The following is a 12655-nucleotide window of genomic DNA, read 5'->3' on the forward strand; positions in this document are numbered from 1 at the left end:
GAACAGCTGGTAGAGAGGACCAACGGGTCCACTCCAGACCACCACCTGTGATGCCTGATCCATGCAGTTCCGGAGGATAGAGGATCCGCACAGCCGGTCGTCGTTGCAGTTGGTGCCTGAAGTTTCAGGGGAGTGACCCCTTCATTCCAAGAGATACTCTTGCTTCTTGTGCAGGCTGATGACTTGTTGCCCTCAGAGGATTCATAGCCAGGGAAATGTTGCAGTTGCTGGAAGGAGCTGGACAAACAATGTTGCAAAGTGGAATCCTTGCTGGAGGGGCAGATTGTCAGTTCCTCGAGGGTCCAGTTGCAGTCCCGGTGGCCAGAAGATGAAGTAAACGATGCAGAGGCGTTGTGGTGGAATTTTGCACGTCTAATTTGAACACCCACCCAAGAGGAAGACTCTAAATAGCCCAGGAAGGGGGATTGGTCACCGATCAGGGTGACCACCTTTCAGGAGGGGGCTGTTGTTACGTCACCTGCCTGACCTGGCCCCGCAGACAATCCCAGGGGCCTCTGCCCACCTTGGATTCAAGATGGCGGAATCAAGTGGCCACCCGGAGCAGCTCTGGGCACCACCTCTGGGGTGGTGATGGACAGGGGAGTGGTCACTGGTCTGGTGGAAACCTGTTAATGCAAAGAGGGCACCAAATGGGCCCTTCAAAGCATACTGGTGGCGTGGGGAAGCTACCTCTCCCATGCCATGTAACACCTATTTCGAAAGGGAGAAGGCGTTGCCTCCCTCTCCCAAAGGAAATCCTTTGTTCTGCCTTCCTGAGTTTAAGCTGGTCAAGCAGGAGGAGGGCCGAAACCTGTCTGTAGGATGGCAGCAGTGCGGGCTGCCCGGGGAAAACCCTGCAAACTGGTAGGAGCAAAGCTGTGGGTCCTCTAAGGAATGAGACCAAAGTTGTCTCCCTCAGCCAACCAGTCTCCTACTTTGTTTTCAAATAGGTCGGCTCAGGTTAGCTCCTAGATGGTGCTACAGCTTGGTGTTTTTAAGAGTAATATTTGTTTGTCTTGTACTTTTTATACTATGTGTGCATGCATTAATATCACCACCGACTTGAGACTTCGTTGATGAAACGGCTTACATATTTGTTTCTGAGAAGATGTTTCTCTGGCCCATCAAAGCATTGGTACAGCGTGCCACTGTGGCTGACTGAAATTGCAAAAGGAGGGGGCAGGAGGGGGCTTGGGGAGGATTTCTGGAAGGATTGAGCTCTGGTCTTACAGTCATTATTATAAGCCTGGCTAAGACTCGAATCAGAAAACTTTTTATATTCGGTGTAATGCAATAAATGATAGTTTTTATTGCATTAACTATTTTCAAAGGATAAACAGTTTTCTTAACCTAATAGAAGCCCACATGAATTAAGATATAGTAATACTAACAAATGTATTTATCAGTAACTGCAGATATAAAAAGTGTTAAGATATATCGAGTGATCTCAATTGAGGGACCAAGAACATTTTTCTAGGGGTCTTGTAAAATTTGCAAAAGAAATTATGCAAAGTTGGCTGTAGAGAAACTGAGTCATATGGACAACGTGTAAATTCTGACTTCTTTATACCCTGACTAAGACTCATTTAGGGAGCTTGCTGAAGGAATAGCTCTTTATAAAATCCCTGAACTCCATTTTGTAAAATAGTTCTGAAAAACGTTCAAATATAGATCCATTGTTGCCGCAATGAGTATAACTCAAGAACTGTTAGATTTTTCATTTTATACAGACAGTTGAAGTTGCAAATTACACATTGCTTTTCTGCTTTGAAAGCAGTTTCTTGCCAAAGTATCAAAATGAGTGTGAGTAAATGTGATGTCTTATGTGGTGTGGTTGGGTAACTTAACTGTGTAATAGGCTTAGTAACTATTTTAGAACCAGTAGATTTAATTTTTCAAGCCTTTTTACTCAACCCTGGGTAGCTGTGGCTCTGTGCAGTAAGGCTCACACAAAAGAAAAAATGTTAAGCATTTCAAAAGCACCCCAAAAAATTGAAGGAAAAAATAAACTAGACACTCCAATCTGACACCAATTCATAAAAATAGATTGTAGTTTTATGTATTTTTAAACGCCAAAACGAAAAAGATCCTCTGGAGGTTTCTGGAGATGCAGAATTTACAAGGTACAATAAATATGCACTTTTTACTCAACCATGGACTAGCACTGGCAAATGAAACACATGTGGCACTTAGAAACTTTTTCAAGAAAAACATAGGTAAGTATCCATGCAGTTGCTTTCAGATACATTAGGTGACCTGCTCTGGTAAGGAGCAAGTCAAGAGGACCAGAAAGGTCATAAGAAACAGATACCTTGGAGGAAGAAGTAATCTTCAGGCCGTTCTGGGCTGTTTTATCCTCTTGATATGGGTTCCATTTGGAAGTGGTCCGGATGCAAGGAATACAGGATGCTCAAGGGTGCTGCGCATGTAATGCGGTTGACCGGGACCTTCCTATGGCTACTCTTCGGTTGATGCTGGGTGGGGGGTACAGTGGGGGAGGGGGGTTAACTGAGAGAGGCACAACGGTTCAAAATATAAACTGACAGGGGCCGAATGATGTGGCCTGAATTTGAAACTTTCTAGGAATGGCATGATATACACTCTACTAGGCCTTCAGAAGATTATCTCTGAGACTACTTCCCTGGAATTTCAACAGCCTGGCAGTAAAGTAAAGAGGGGGAATTGTTTGGAAATACTTATTTAGGCAGCACCCAGAGATCATCCTTTTTGAAGATGGGGGGGGTCGAGGGTGTGTACTGCTTTGTGGCTAGGGCTGTAGACCAGCTGGGCCGTCAAAGTGGAAGTTGGGGTTGCAGATTAGGACAAATGCGTTGGAGGAGATGAAGTCGGTGTGGAGGTTGCTGAACATGGTCCGAAGGGGGTTGGTATTCTAGTTGTAAGTGCATGTGTTTCATGAACGGCACGTTCTCGTCTGGGAAAGTGATGCAGGTGATAGTCAATGTGGGTGATGGAGAGGCCTTTTCCTGTTTTTTTTGGGCCTGTCTGTGTAGGAAGTCTCGTATTCTTATGGGATGGCTGTGGCAATGAGGTGTGCGGATGAGGGACTGACCTAGGATTTTTGTGAGGAAAATAAATGCCCAGGGAGTGCAAATCGATGATGTCCCGGGCCTTGGTGGTTTGTTTAAAGAGAGATCTGGTGTTGAGGAGCATGCACGTTAGGCAGAGTGAGGCGTTTGTGGTTGTTGCAGTAGAAGTGCTGATGCAGGATAAGTGGCAGTGAGCACATGAGAAAGGTCCTACTGTTGAGTGAGGTGCAGAGGCAGCTGTTGTGGCCTCGTCCGGTGTTGAGTACTTGTTGGTTGGAGGATGTGTAGTGGCTGTGTTTGGATAGACCATGTTCCGTGGTGCTAGGCGCAGTCGAGGTGCAGATTGGCACAGATGGGCTTGTCTTTGGCGCTCCAGCAGTGCCATTGTACAGTGGCTGCAATTAAGTAGGTCCGGGGAGGAGCTAGGGAGGGTTTGGGGGATGCAGAAGGTGAGAGAAGGCACTTGAGGAAGACGTGGGGGAAGCGAGAGGCAGGAAAGCTTGAGGGGTAGGTGTGAGTTCCAGGAGAGAAGGGAGAGATCAATTAGGAACAGAAAAAGAACAGCAGAGAAGGGGAGAGTCAAAGGAGAAACAAGAATGGAAAGCCAAGCAAATAGGCAACAAGAGAAGAGAGCTTCTAAAAGGAGAAACCGGCAAAAAGACCATTAGAAAGAGAGAAACAGAGAGTAAACAGTCAACAAGAAATGAGGGAACATAGAGTGAGAGAGAATGAGCATAAGAAATGAGTTAGGACCTCAATGCGAAAGGCTGGGTTTGAAAGGGTCTTAGCTTGGTTGGAAGAAAAGTCCAAGTAAGTGGGAGGTGGGCTTCCAGGTCCCCAACTGAGTGGGTTGAAACAGACTACAGTCTTACCGAGGCATTTCAGACCACTTATCCATAGTTACACAGTTGCAGACAGGCGTCCTGAGACAGAGGGATACATTTTGAGAGAAATGGTGGTGACTATACCAGACTGGGTAACAAGGCAGGGAAAATCCGTGGCCTTGTTGTTAGAGGGAGGAGGATCTGTGTTAGATGCAGGTGGTTAAGGCGGGCACCAGAAACCTAGCCAAAACTCTGCCTGAGGTATCTCAGGCCTTTGCTTTATAATTGGTGGACTTCTACTGAGCCATGCCGGAGACCTGTAAAGGTTCATCATGGACTTCCTGATTCCACACTTGGGATGTGATGCGAGTCTGGGATTGGAAGCGAAGATTACAGTAGCTGAAATATCTGAAGCACTATCTGAAATGAAGGAGAGGAAAACATAACGTCATACCCACTGAATCTTTTTCAAATGAGCCTGCATGACTGGCCCACTACACAGTGTTTTAAAGGGCTAGACAGGATGGCACCCTCCCATGAGACTGGCAACACTTGTATTGATCCATAAGACTGGGAAGCAGAGTGAAAATAGTGCCGGTATCACTGTTAAATGTAGAGACTCTGGAAGGCCCTAGCCAACCGTTTGGCACAGGTAATTCATCCTATGGTAGACCCAGATCAGTCGGGCTTTATACCTTATGGGGAACACAACACAATCTGCTCCAACTGATGGGCTGGGGGAGAGTGGGGATAGGGGGTGAGAAATTAGGAAACAGAATGCATATGGTTGAGCTGTGAGATTGAAGGACAGCCAAAAAGCGTAAAATTGTGATGGATTGATAAACCGATGTGCCTCACGTTGCTGCTTATGGCTATAAATTACTAAATAGGGTTTAAATATTTTCATTGTCAATCCCTACTGTAGCAGTTTCTTTATTTTACCACCTTTCCACAGATTTACATACTGGGGCTGGAGGAAGCAGTAATCAGTAGTTCCAGGGCTGGAATGCCTTTGAGTCTGCAAACCTACTAACTTGCATGTTTTAAGGATTTTCACCAGCTCTTCTCTAATCTTTTCCCATAATAAGAAAGGTTGGATGTTTACTCCTGACAGTGGCAAAACTAGGACTTCTTCTAAGGTTGGGGAAAAAGTGGTTGGAAATAAAGTGAACTTGTAAACACGCAATAGATGTTTACATGAGCAAATCTACACATGCATATTTACCCATGCTAAAAACAGTTTCCATGTATTTTAAAGGAGTACAATTTCCTGGTGTACTTCTTGTGAATTCACAAAACCCACTAATTCAAAGACCTATACTATGGGTGCACGTTTGTGACTTTCTTTACGAATTGAGTCCCTAATTAGGTCTGGCATTAACAAAGACATTGTTTTTATTAAACTTCTATTTGTCTTTCTATTGGCTGGCTTTACTGTGAGTGATCACATTCTGCTGTTCCACAAGGAGCATATTGGCACACAAAGTAGTTTTGTTCAGTGCCAGGAACTACAGTTTCAATCAGTGGCGTACCAAAACTGGAGGGGGCCCTTTGCAAAGAACATGGGCGCCCCCCCCCCCTCGAGACTCACTTGGAGCAGTGCTGTGCTGAAAGGGCCCCATGGAGGGGGGGCTGCAGGACCTTTCTTATGCCACCAGTGGCAACGTCTGCTATTAGAGATCTAAAACTTTTTTTGTTTTTGCCAGTGTTAGTTACAATGGTGAGGGCCTGGCAGCTCCCACAACGATAAAGTGTTAAAAAAGCCATGTCAAAACAAGACACGTGTTGACAAAACTAAAAGACTTGCACCAAAAAAAAAAAATGTCGGATCGGTTGGCTTTTACAGTGCTTGTTTATTTTCATGCTTCTCATAATCTTGTTGAAAATGGTTACACTGGTTTACCATTAAGAATATTTTTTGGAAATAATAGCCTGCATCAACACATTTTACTAAATGATGATGCTTGAAAGAAGTAGCACCTAAAATTTCACAGTAGCAAAACTCTCTTTTTTCCTAGTTACCTTTTTAATTTCAAAAGCAAATAATCCTCACTTACTTACTTACAAGCTTCTACAAATATTTACATCTAATTTAGAAAGCATTCTGGGAGCATTATACGTAGCCTCATATTGTTAAACTTATTTTTTTAATTATTTTTTTTTTTAACTGGAACCACTCTCAGTAGTGCAAGGTAACCTTGAAACATTTATTTACAGCTCTCATCCTAATAATGAAGGCTTTTAATTAATGAAACATGCATACAAGTTTGAACATATGGACATGCATTGCCTCAACTGCAGACTGTTTCACCTCTCTGTAAACTGGCAGCCAAAGGGTTTGTGCAGCAGGGGGTTGGGCCTACTTGTCCCAAGTACAAACTAAACATGAAAACTTGTTGCCCTTGACCCCAAAAAATGTCCCGGGCAATAGGAATTCCACATCCCTGCTTACACTATCAACTTTGGTAGTCCCAGTCAGAGGTGGAGAGGTGGAGAGGGGTAGTCTGCTTTTAAATGCAACTAAGAACAGAGCAACTTGGATGTATCAGATAAATGCCTTTGTGGTGAAAAAGAGGACCTGGAACATTTTGTTACCCTGCACCCACTACAGCAAGGTCCGACCAATACAATAACAAAGATCCTACGGAAACAGCAACATAGAAGCAAAGTGTGCCAAATATTCTTTTAACTAAGTGACCTCGTGGGATATGTAACCAGGGCAACAGGCCTATCTATGACTGAGGTCCTGCTGGTATATCCGCACAAAACTCCAGGACTCTTACATTGAACACTTTGTGTCCCATGTGTGCTATCTAGTTTTAACTATCTCGTAAGCTAACATGGCTTTTAGACCAGGGCTGTTCTTTTATGTTCTTTCATTTAATGGGACTGACATATTTGGATTTGTTTTTAGAGCATACTGTATTTTAACTTTGTTTTTAAATCTGTTTTAAACCCTTTTATACTTCTGTAATTGCATGTGTGAAAGGCAGCCATGCTGCATTGTGGGTTGAAAGCACTGTCGCCTTAACACTAGCCCACTACATGAATATTGAGTTGCCCCCTTCTTACCTAGTGTCGGATGGAGGTTCTAGAACAAAATAATTACAAAACAACAGAAAGAATTATGAATTAATTCAATACAGTGTATTGGCAGGAAGAGACATGACGTTGTAAGTTATTGTGTAGTTTGAAAACGGTGTGTTATACAAAACAAACAATACTACCTGTGGAGTCTGACAGAAATATAAATAAAGGTGAACATTGTGATGCAGCATCCATGTTAATTAAAATAACATGGAGACCTAACTGAGGCTTGGTTAATCAAAGCCATGGAAAACTTTTTAAAAACCTGTTACAATAATTTTATTTCAATTGCAATAGCTCTTTGATATATTTACGAACTCAAATGCAAAACAACTCGTATTAATGCACCTTTTTAGTAGTCATGGAATTTTAACTGTTTACCCCTCGGATGATTACATCATCACTAAACACAAACTATTTACAATATAAGAAGCATTAGTTTCTGACTTTAGTGTCTCAATTCTTCCAGCATTTTAACGTGGTCCTATACTTGTTGTTAGACCTGTCAGCCTTAGGGTGGTCTTCCCCCAAACATTTTGCTTATTTACCTCCAGGTTTTGCTTGATGTTTGCTTCTGTAGCTTTAGGACTCTGCATTTTACCACTATTAATCAGTGCTTAAGCTCACTCCTTTAAACATGGTTTGATTGGCATATGCCCAATTCATATATTTAGTTTACCTATAAGTCCCTTGTTTAGTGCTGTGCCATATAACCAGGGCCTGTAAATTAAATGTCACTAGTCGGTCTGCAACACTTTCTGTGCCACCTACCTAAGGAGCCTCTTACAACATGTCCCAGACGTGCCATTGCAGCCTGAAAGCAGTTTTTAACTGCCTATTTGTCTTGGCAAGATATTCCCCCCCCCCCCCCCCCCCCCCTTCCCCCCTTGTCAGGCCTCAAACTCCTCTTTCCTTTTTATGTCACCTATAAGGAAAGCCCTAGGTTACTCAAGGTCAAGGTGCATTGTAATGAAATGTTTGGATATGTACTTCTAGGTTTTATCAGTTCTTGTAGTGAACAGAATCATTTTCACTACTGTGATGCCTACCTATCCTGTAGAATAACATTTGGTTGCCTTATTACATTTAATAATTGCTAATGTTTGGGAACAGAGAAGCATTTCATGCTTGGCATCTGTGAAATTTTAATTTAAAAATCTTCTTTAATAGTAAAGTCTGATTTGAAATTAAAATTTAGAAAATGCTTCTTTAAGAAATTTGTCATTTTCCATCCGTTGGTTTTGTATGCCTGCAGCCTGCCCTAGAGCACAAAATTGGGTGGTGTTGGTCTCCCAATAGAGGGATTAGGTGTGCCTGGAACAGGCCATCTGCTGGCAGGATGGGTTGGGCGAGGGGGGGGGGGGGCAGAGTTGGGAACAAACCTACTTGCAGCTTAATAGACTGGATAGCTTGGAGCCAGGGCAGGAAACTTCAAGGGGAGTCCTCTGGAAATGTCTTCTGCTTCAAAGAATGCACCAGAAAGGTATCCTCAGACCCATTCTTCATTTCACTTTCTAGACCTGCAGAAGGACTCTCTGAGGACTGCCTGCTGCTGTAGCCTGATGTACTGCACAAGACTGCTTTGCACTCTGGAGCCTGCCTTGCACCCACAGAGGCCTGCCCTGCAGCTTAAGCCATGCTTCATCCCTTGAACCCGGAACTAAGAGAATGACTCCAAGAGCTTGTTTGCTGGCTTCTTGATCAGAATCTCTAGGACATTAAAGGCTCCTACCATCTTGAACCACCTCCAGGACCCAGTTCGAGTTAGTCTTGGACTCCTCCAAGGTGAACCAATCTAGTCTTGGACCTAATGGGTTGTGTCAAAATCTGTTTGGCAGGACGGCACATCTCTATCTTTCTCTGTATCTTAAGTGCAACTCCTTTCTAGAAATGTGCATTGTTTAGGTGCTGTGGGTAGCGTTTTGGATGATCCTATATCAGATTCTGTTCTGAGTAGTTGTACCCAATTCACCCAAGTTTTCTGGTATCGCGTGCCGTAGGAAAGTGCCCCTTTTTTGACATGCTCCCCAAACTCGCCCCCTTTTTTGCCTGGTAATTGATGCAATTTTGACTAAAAGTGCACTGGGTTCCTGTTCCAGTGCCCCCAATTAGCAATTCCTTTGGCACCCCCTGTTAGTCCCTAGTTGGTGATACCCATGTACCTAGTCTATGGGCAACAAAGGGTGTCCCTAAGGACTGCAGCATGTATTGTGCCACCCTCGGGGACCTCTCACCTAGCACATGCAGATGGTCATTGCAGGCTGTGTGTCTTGGCACAACTAAAAGTGAAAGCACGACATGGCCTGCTAGCACTGTATGCAATATTTGTAAGCCATCCCTACAGCAGGCCTTCAGCCCTAGGGCAGAGTGCATTATATAATACATGTGTGGATATATCTGCAAGAGCAGATATGCCCCTGCTTTGTCTTTGTCGATTCTTAGACATAGTAAGTTAACAGGGTAGCCATTTTAAGTACATGTGCTGGACATTGTGTTCCCCAGCTACATGATGGCTTCACTGAAACTAGGGATGTTTGGTATCAAACATCTCAAATAATAAACCCTCACTGGTGCCAATTATGTATTTATCAATACCTGCACCCAGAGGGACCCTAAGAAGTGCCTCCTGAAAACCTACCAGCTGCTGGTGTACTGGCTGAATAGTTTTAGCCAGCAACCAATAGACATGTTTCTGAAACCCAAGGGTGAGAGCCTTTGCTCTCAGGAAGTGAGGAACACAGCCTGCTCTGGCATGAGTGTTAGCACACCCTTCCCAACAGGATGACCTGCAAATCTGCATCACAAGACAGGTGGCTTCAAAGAAGCCCAGTGCCCTTGATATGCATATCTGGCCTCCGGAAGCCCCCAATCCATTTGGTACCTGGACAGGCAGGAAAATTAGTAGTCAGAGAGGCATGTCCACCCCTCTGGTCAGTTCAGCCCCCAAGATGAGCTGCCTGATGTGGACACAATATTTAGAATTCTGTCATCTTGGTGAGGGCAGAATTAGGAACTCGGGGACAGGATTATACACACTTCCCACATAAGTGTTCATATAGGTGGGGTGTAGTGACCCCAATGGTACGTAGATCATTGGTTGCAAGCCTACACTCAGTAAACACCCTGTAATTCAGTATTAAGTGGAGCCATTGCACCAGAAACTCTATCCTGCTGACCCGAAGAAGAAGGACACTCCAGAGATGCCAAAGCGAGAACTAAAGACCAGTGACTGATTCCGTGCCAACCCTGCCAGACTGCTTGCTGACTTCGACAATTGTGCAAAAGACACCTCGTCCTGCAGCTGCCTGTTCCTCAAGAAGTCTGGGAGGACTGCCAGCTTTCTCCCAAGGGCCAGGAACGTCTGTGGAACAGTGAAGCTGCTCCCCTGTATCTTGCAGGTAACCCAAATAACCCTGAGAGGACCGAGGCCTACCACAACACGACAGCACCACTGCACCCGTGCCTCCAAGCCCGAGCTGACTCACCCCCCCGCCTCAGGCTTGTGAGACCTGAGCCCACTTATTGGCTCACCCGGACTGGTCCCTCAGTCCACACCTGCAGTCTGTTTCTATGGCCCTTATCCTACGACTTCCACTGGTGAGGGAAACCTGAGCGTCCAAGAACCCTGTGCACCTGGATGCCCCAGACCAAGGAGAAGAGGACTACTGGTGACCGTAAGTCCCTGAGCATCTCAAGAACTGACCCACTTGGTGGCTTACCATGACTGGTCCCCCAGTTTCACCTACAGCATCTTTTTGCCTGGACTGATTTCCACCATTGACTTAAATCGGTCACTCTGCTGAACTGCACCCTCCGGCCCCAATGCTGCCCGAGGTGACCTGCTGGTGTGGCCTAGGATCCTACCCCATACTTGCCTTAAGTCCTGAAGATTGGTCCTATGAGTTGCTGTGAAATATCTGTTTGATGTATATGTTTTCCCTCCCACAGGATAACCTTGCAGCTGCAGCAAATTGTTTGAAAGTGTTGACTTTTCAAACCTGAGGTGATTTCTATTGACAAACGTACTTACCTGATTGTACTGATTCCGGTGCCTAAACCTATATAAAGATACTTGTGGTTTTTGTAAATTGATGTGGATCTCCTTCTTGAGTCGCATGTCTCATTTATTGACCGTGTGTCTATGGTAAATGTCTGACACCTCTCCGATGAGCCTGGGGCTGCTCGACCACACTACCCCCCCCTAAGAGTTCCTTGGGATTTCTAAAGCAAGACCCTGTCCACCAGTAAGGGAACCCCAGGACTTTTTGCACAGTAAATCTAATTTTGATATACTATGTAAAGAGCCTGCTTCCTACATGTGTTTACACCCCATTGCTGTTCTTAATTATATTTGCCTGCGCTATGAATAACCTACCTGCATTGCTAACCATGTTAAACTACTTCCAGCCGTTAATGTTGCGGATAGCAGGTGCTTTTTTTTTTCTTCTTTTTTTTTCTTTAACTGAGGCTCACACACTGATTACAAATACTGTGCTCATGCCAGAGTCAGAATGAAAAAACACTAATCCATTCTAATCAGATTATGGGCCTGCAGAGCGATGGAAAGTATATTCTGCTGAGTGTCATTATTTGGAGGTCCTTGGCGTTTCAGTAACTGCTGCCTTTTGATGACATGGAGCATCCCGTCGTTAGTGAAAGGGAAGCGGTTTAGATTTTTCTTTCATTAAGTGCATGCTTGCGTTTTGTCTATCAATACATGTTTTTGAAAACTTGTTTGTTTAAACTGTCTCATTGAAGTTGATGGGCTGTATTTGTTGTACTTGTTTGGTTTGGTGAATGTGTGTCATGACTTTGGAACAGGTGTTACTTTTCTGGCTTGTTCTTGTAAACCTACAGTACTGTCACTATTCTTGATATGCTTCTGTTCTAAATAGTTAATGATGCTAGTGATCAGAAATGTGCTTCTGTGTTATCTAAAGAAGGGTGGACCTTGCCGCTGAAGTAGTTTGGTTGAATACTGTAAAATGTATTTGTCTATAGAAGGCAGGATGGTAAAACGTTTAATTTGCTGTTCAATTTGCAAGCTTTCAATTTGGTGTTAAATTTAAATGTCTCCTATCATGAGTGTCTTTGTCCTGTGGTTCTGCTATATTTTTCTTGCTTACCTCTCCCTGTATCTCTCCTTTACTTTCCTGCGCAGCTTGCTCACTTCAGACAGCGAAAAACAAAAAGTGACGGCTCGCATCCGCAGAAAAAGACGTCGAAGAGGAAGGACCCGCCTATCCACTCGCATGACTTTCCAACGCAAAAGTGCGCATTAGGGCACCAGGGTGACAGTTTTTATGCAGACTTTGAGAGTAGTGCAAGTGTTCGGGATAAGTATGCTCATGTCCAAGAAATAGAGCATAGTGAAAGTATGAAATATCTGGTTTCCCATCAGAATGAATTTGACTCATCGATTGTTGCGAGCCCACAGAACCAAACCTTTTCTGACTTCTCTGAGCTAATGGATTTAACAATAGATGTCAGTCTTCATGACCAAACTTTCTCTGACTCTGTAGAGCATGCACGTAAAGAAATGGGTGTCAACCTTCAAAACCAAACCTCTGAACTGACTGATCAACAAATCAGTGGTGGGCTTCAGAACCAGATCTTTGAGGACCTTGAGCTTACACATTGTGAGATGGATGATAGCCTTTATAATCAGCCCTCTGAGATTATTCAGGTTGTGCGTGG

At 44.2% G+C, this 12655-nt stretch overlaps 1 protein-coding gene across 1 annotated transcript; it reads left to right on the plus strand.

Moving 5' to 3' along the window:
- The first annotated feature begins 12027 nt into the window (after nucleotides 1-12027).
- Nucleotides 12028-12371, plus strand: LOC138285505 (uncharacterized). Its single transcript, XM_069225497.1, has one exon. The coding sequence runs from the start codon at nucleotides 12028-12030 to the stop codon at nucleotides 12238-12240; it is 213 nt and encodes a 70-aa protein (XP_069081598.1). The 3' UTR covers nucleotides 12241-12371.
- The last annotated feature ends 284 nt before the right edge of the window (nucleotides 12372-12655 follow it).

The sequence above is a fragment of the Pleurodeles waltl genome, chromosome 3_1 (genome assembly GCF_031143425.1).
Source record: "Pleurodeles waltl isolate 20211129_DDA chromosome 3_1, aPleWal1.hap1.20221129, whole genome shotgun sequence".
In the NCBI taxonomy this organism is placed as follows: Eukaryota; Metazoa; Chordata; class Amphibia; order Caudata; family Salamandridae; genus Pleurodeles; species Pleurodeles waltl.

Excerpts from the sequence above, each read along its gene's own strand:
- LOC138285505 (XM_069225497.1), top strand. The coding sequence starts at position 12,028 with ATGTCTCCTATCATGAGTGTCTTTGTCCTGTGGTTCTGCTATATTTTT.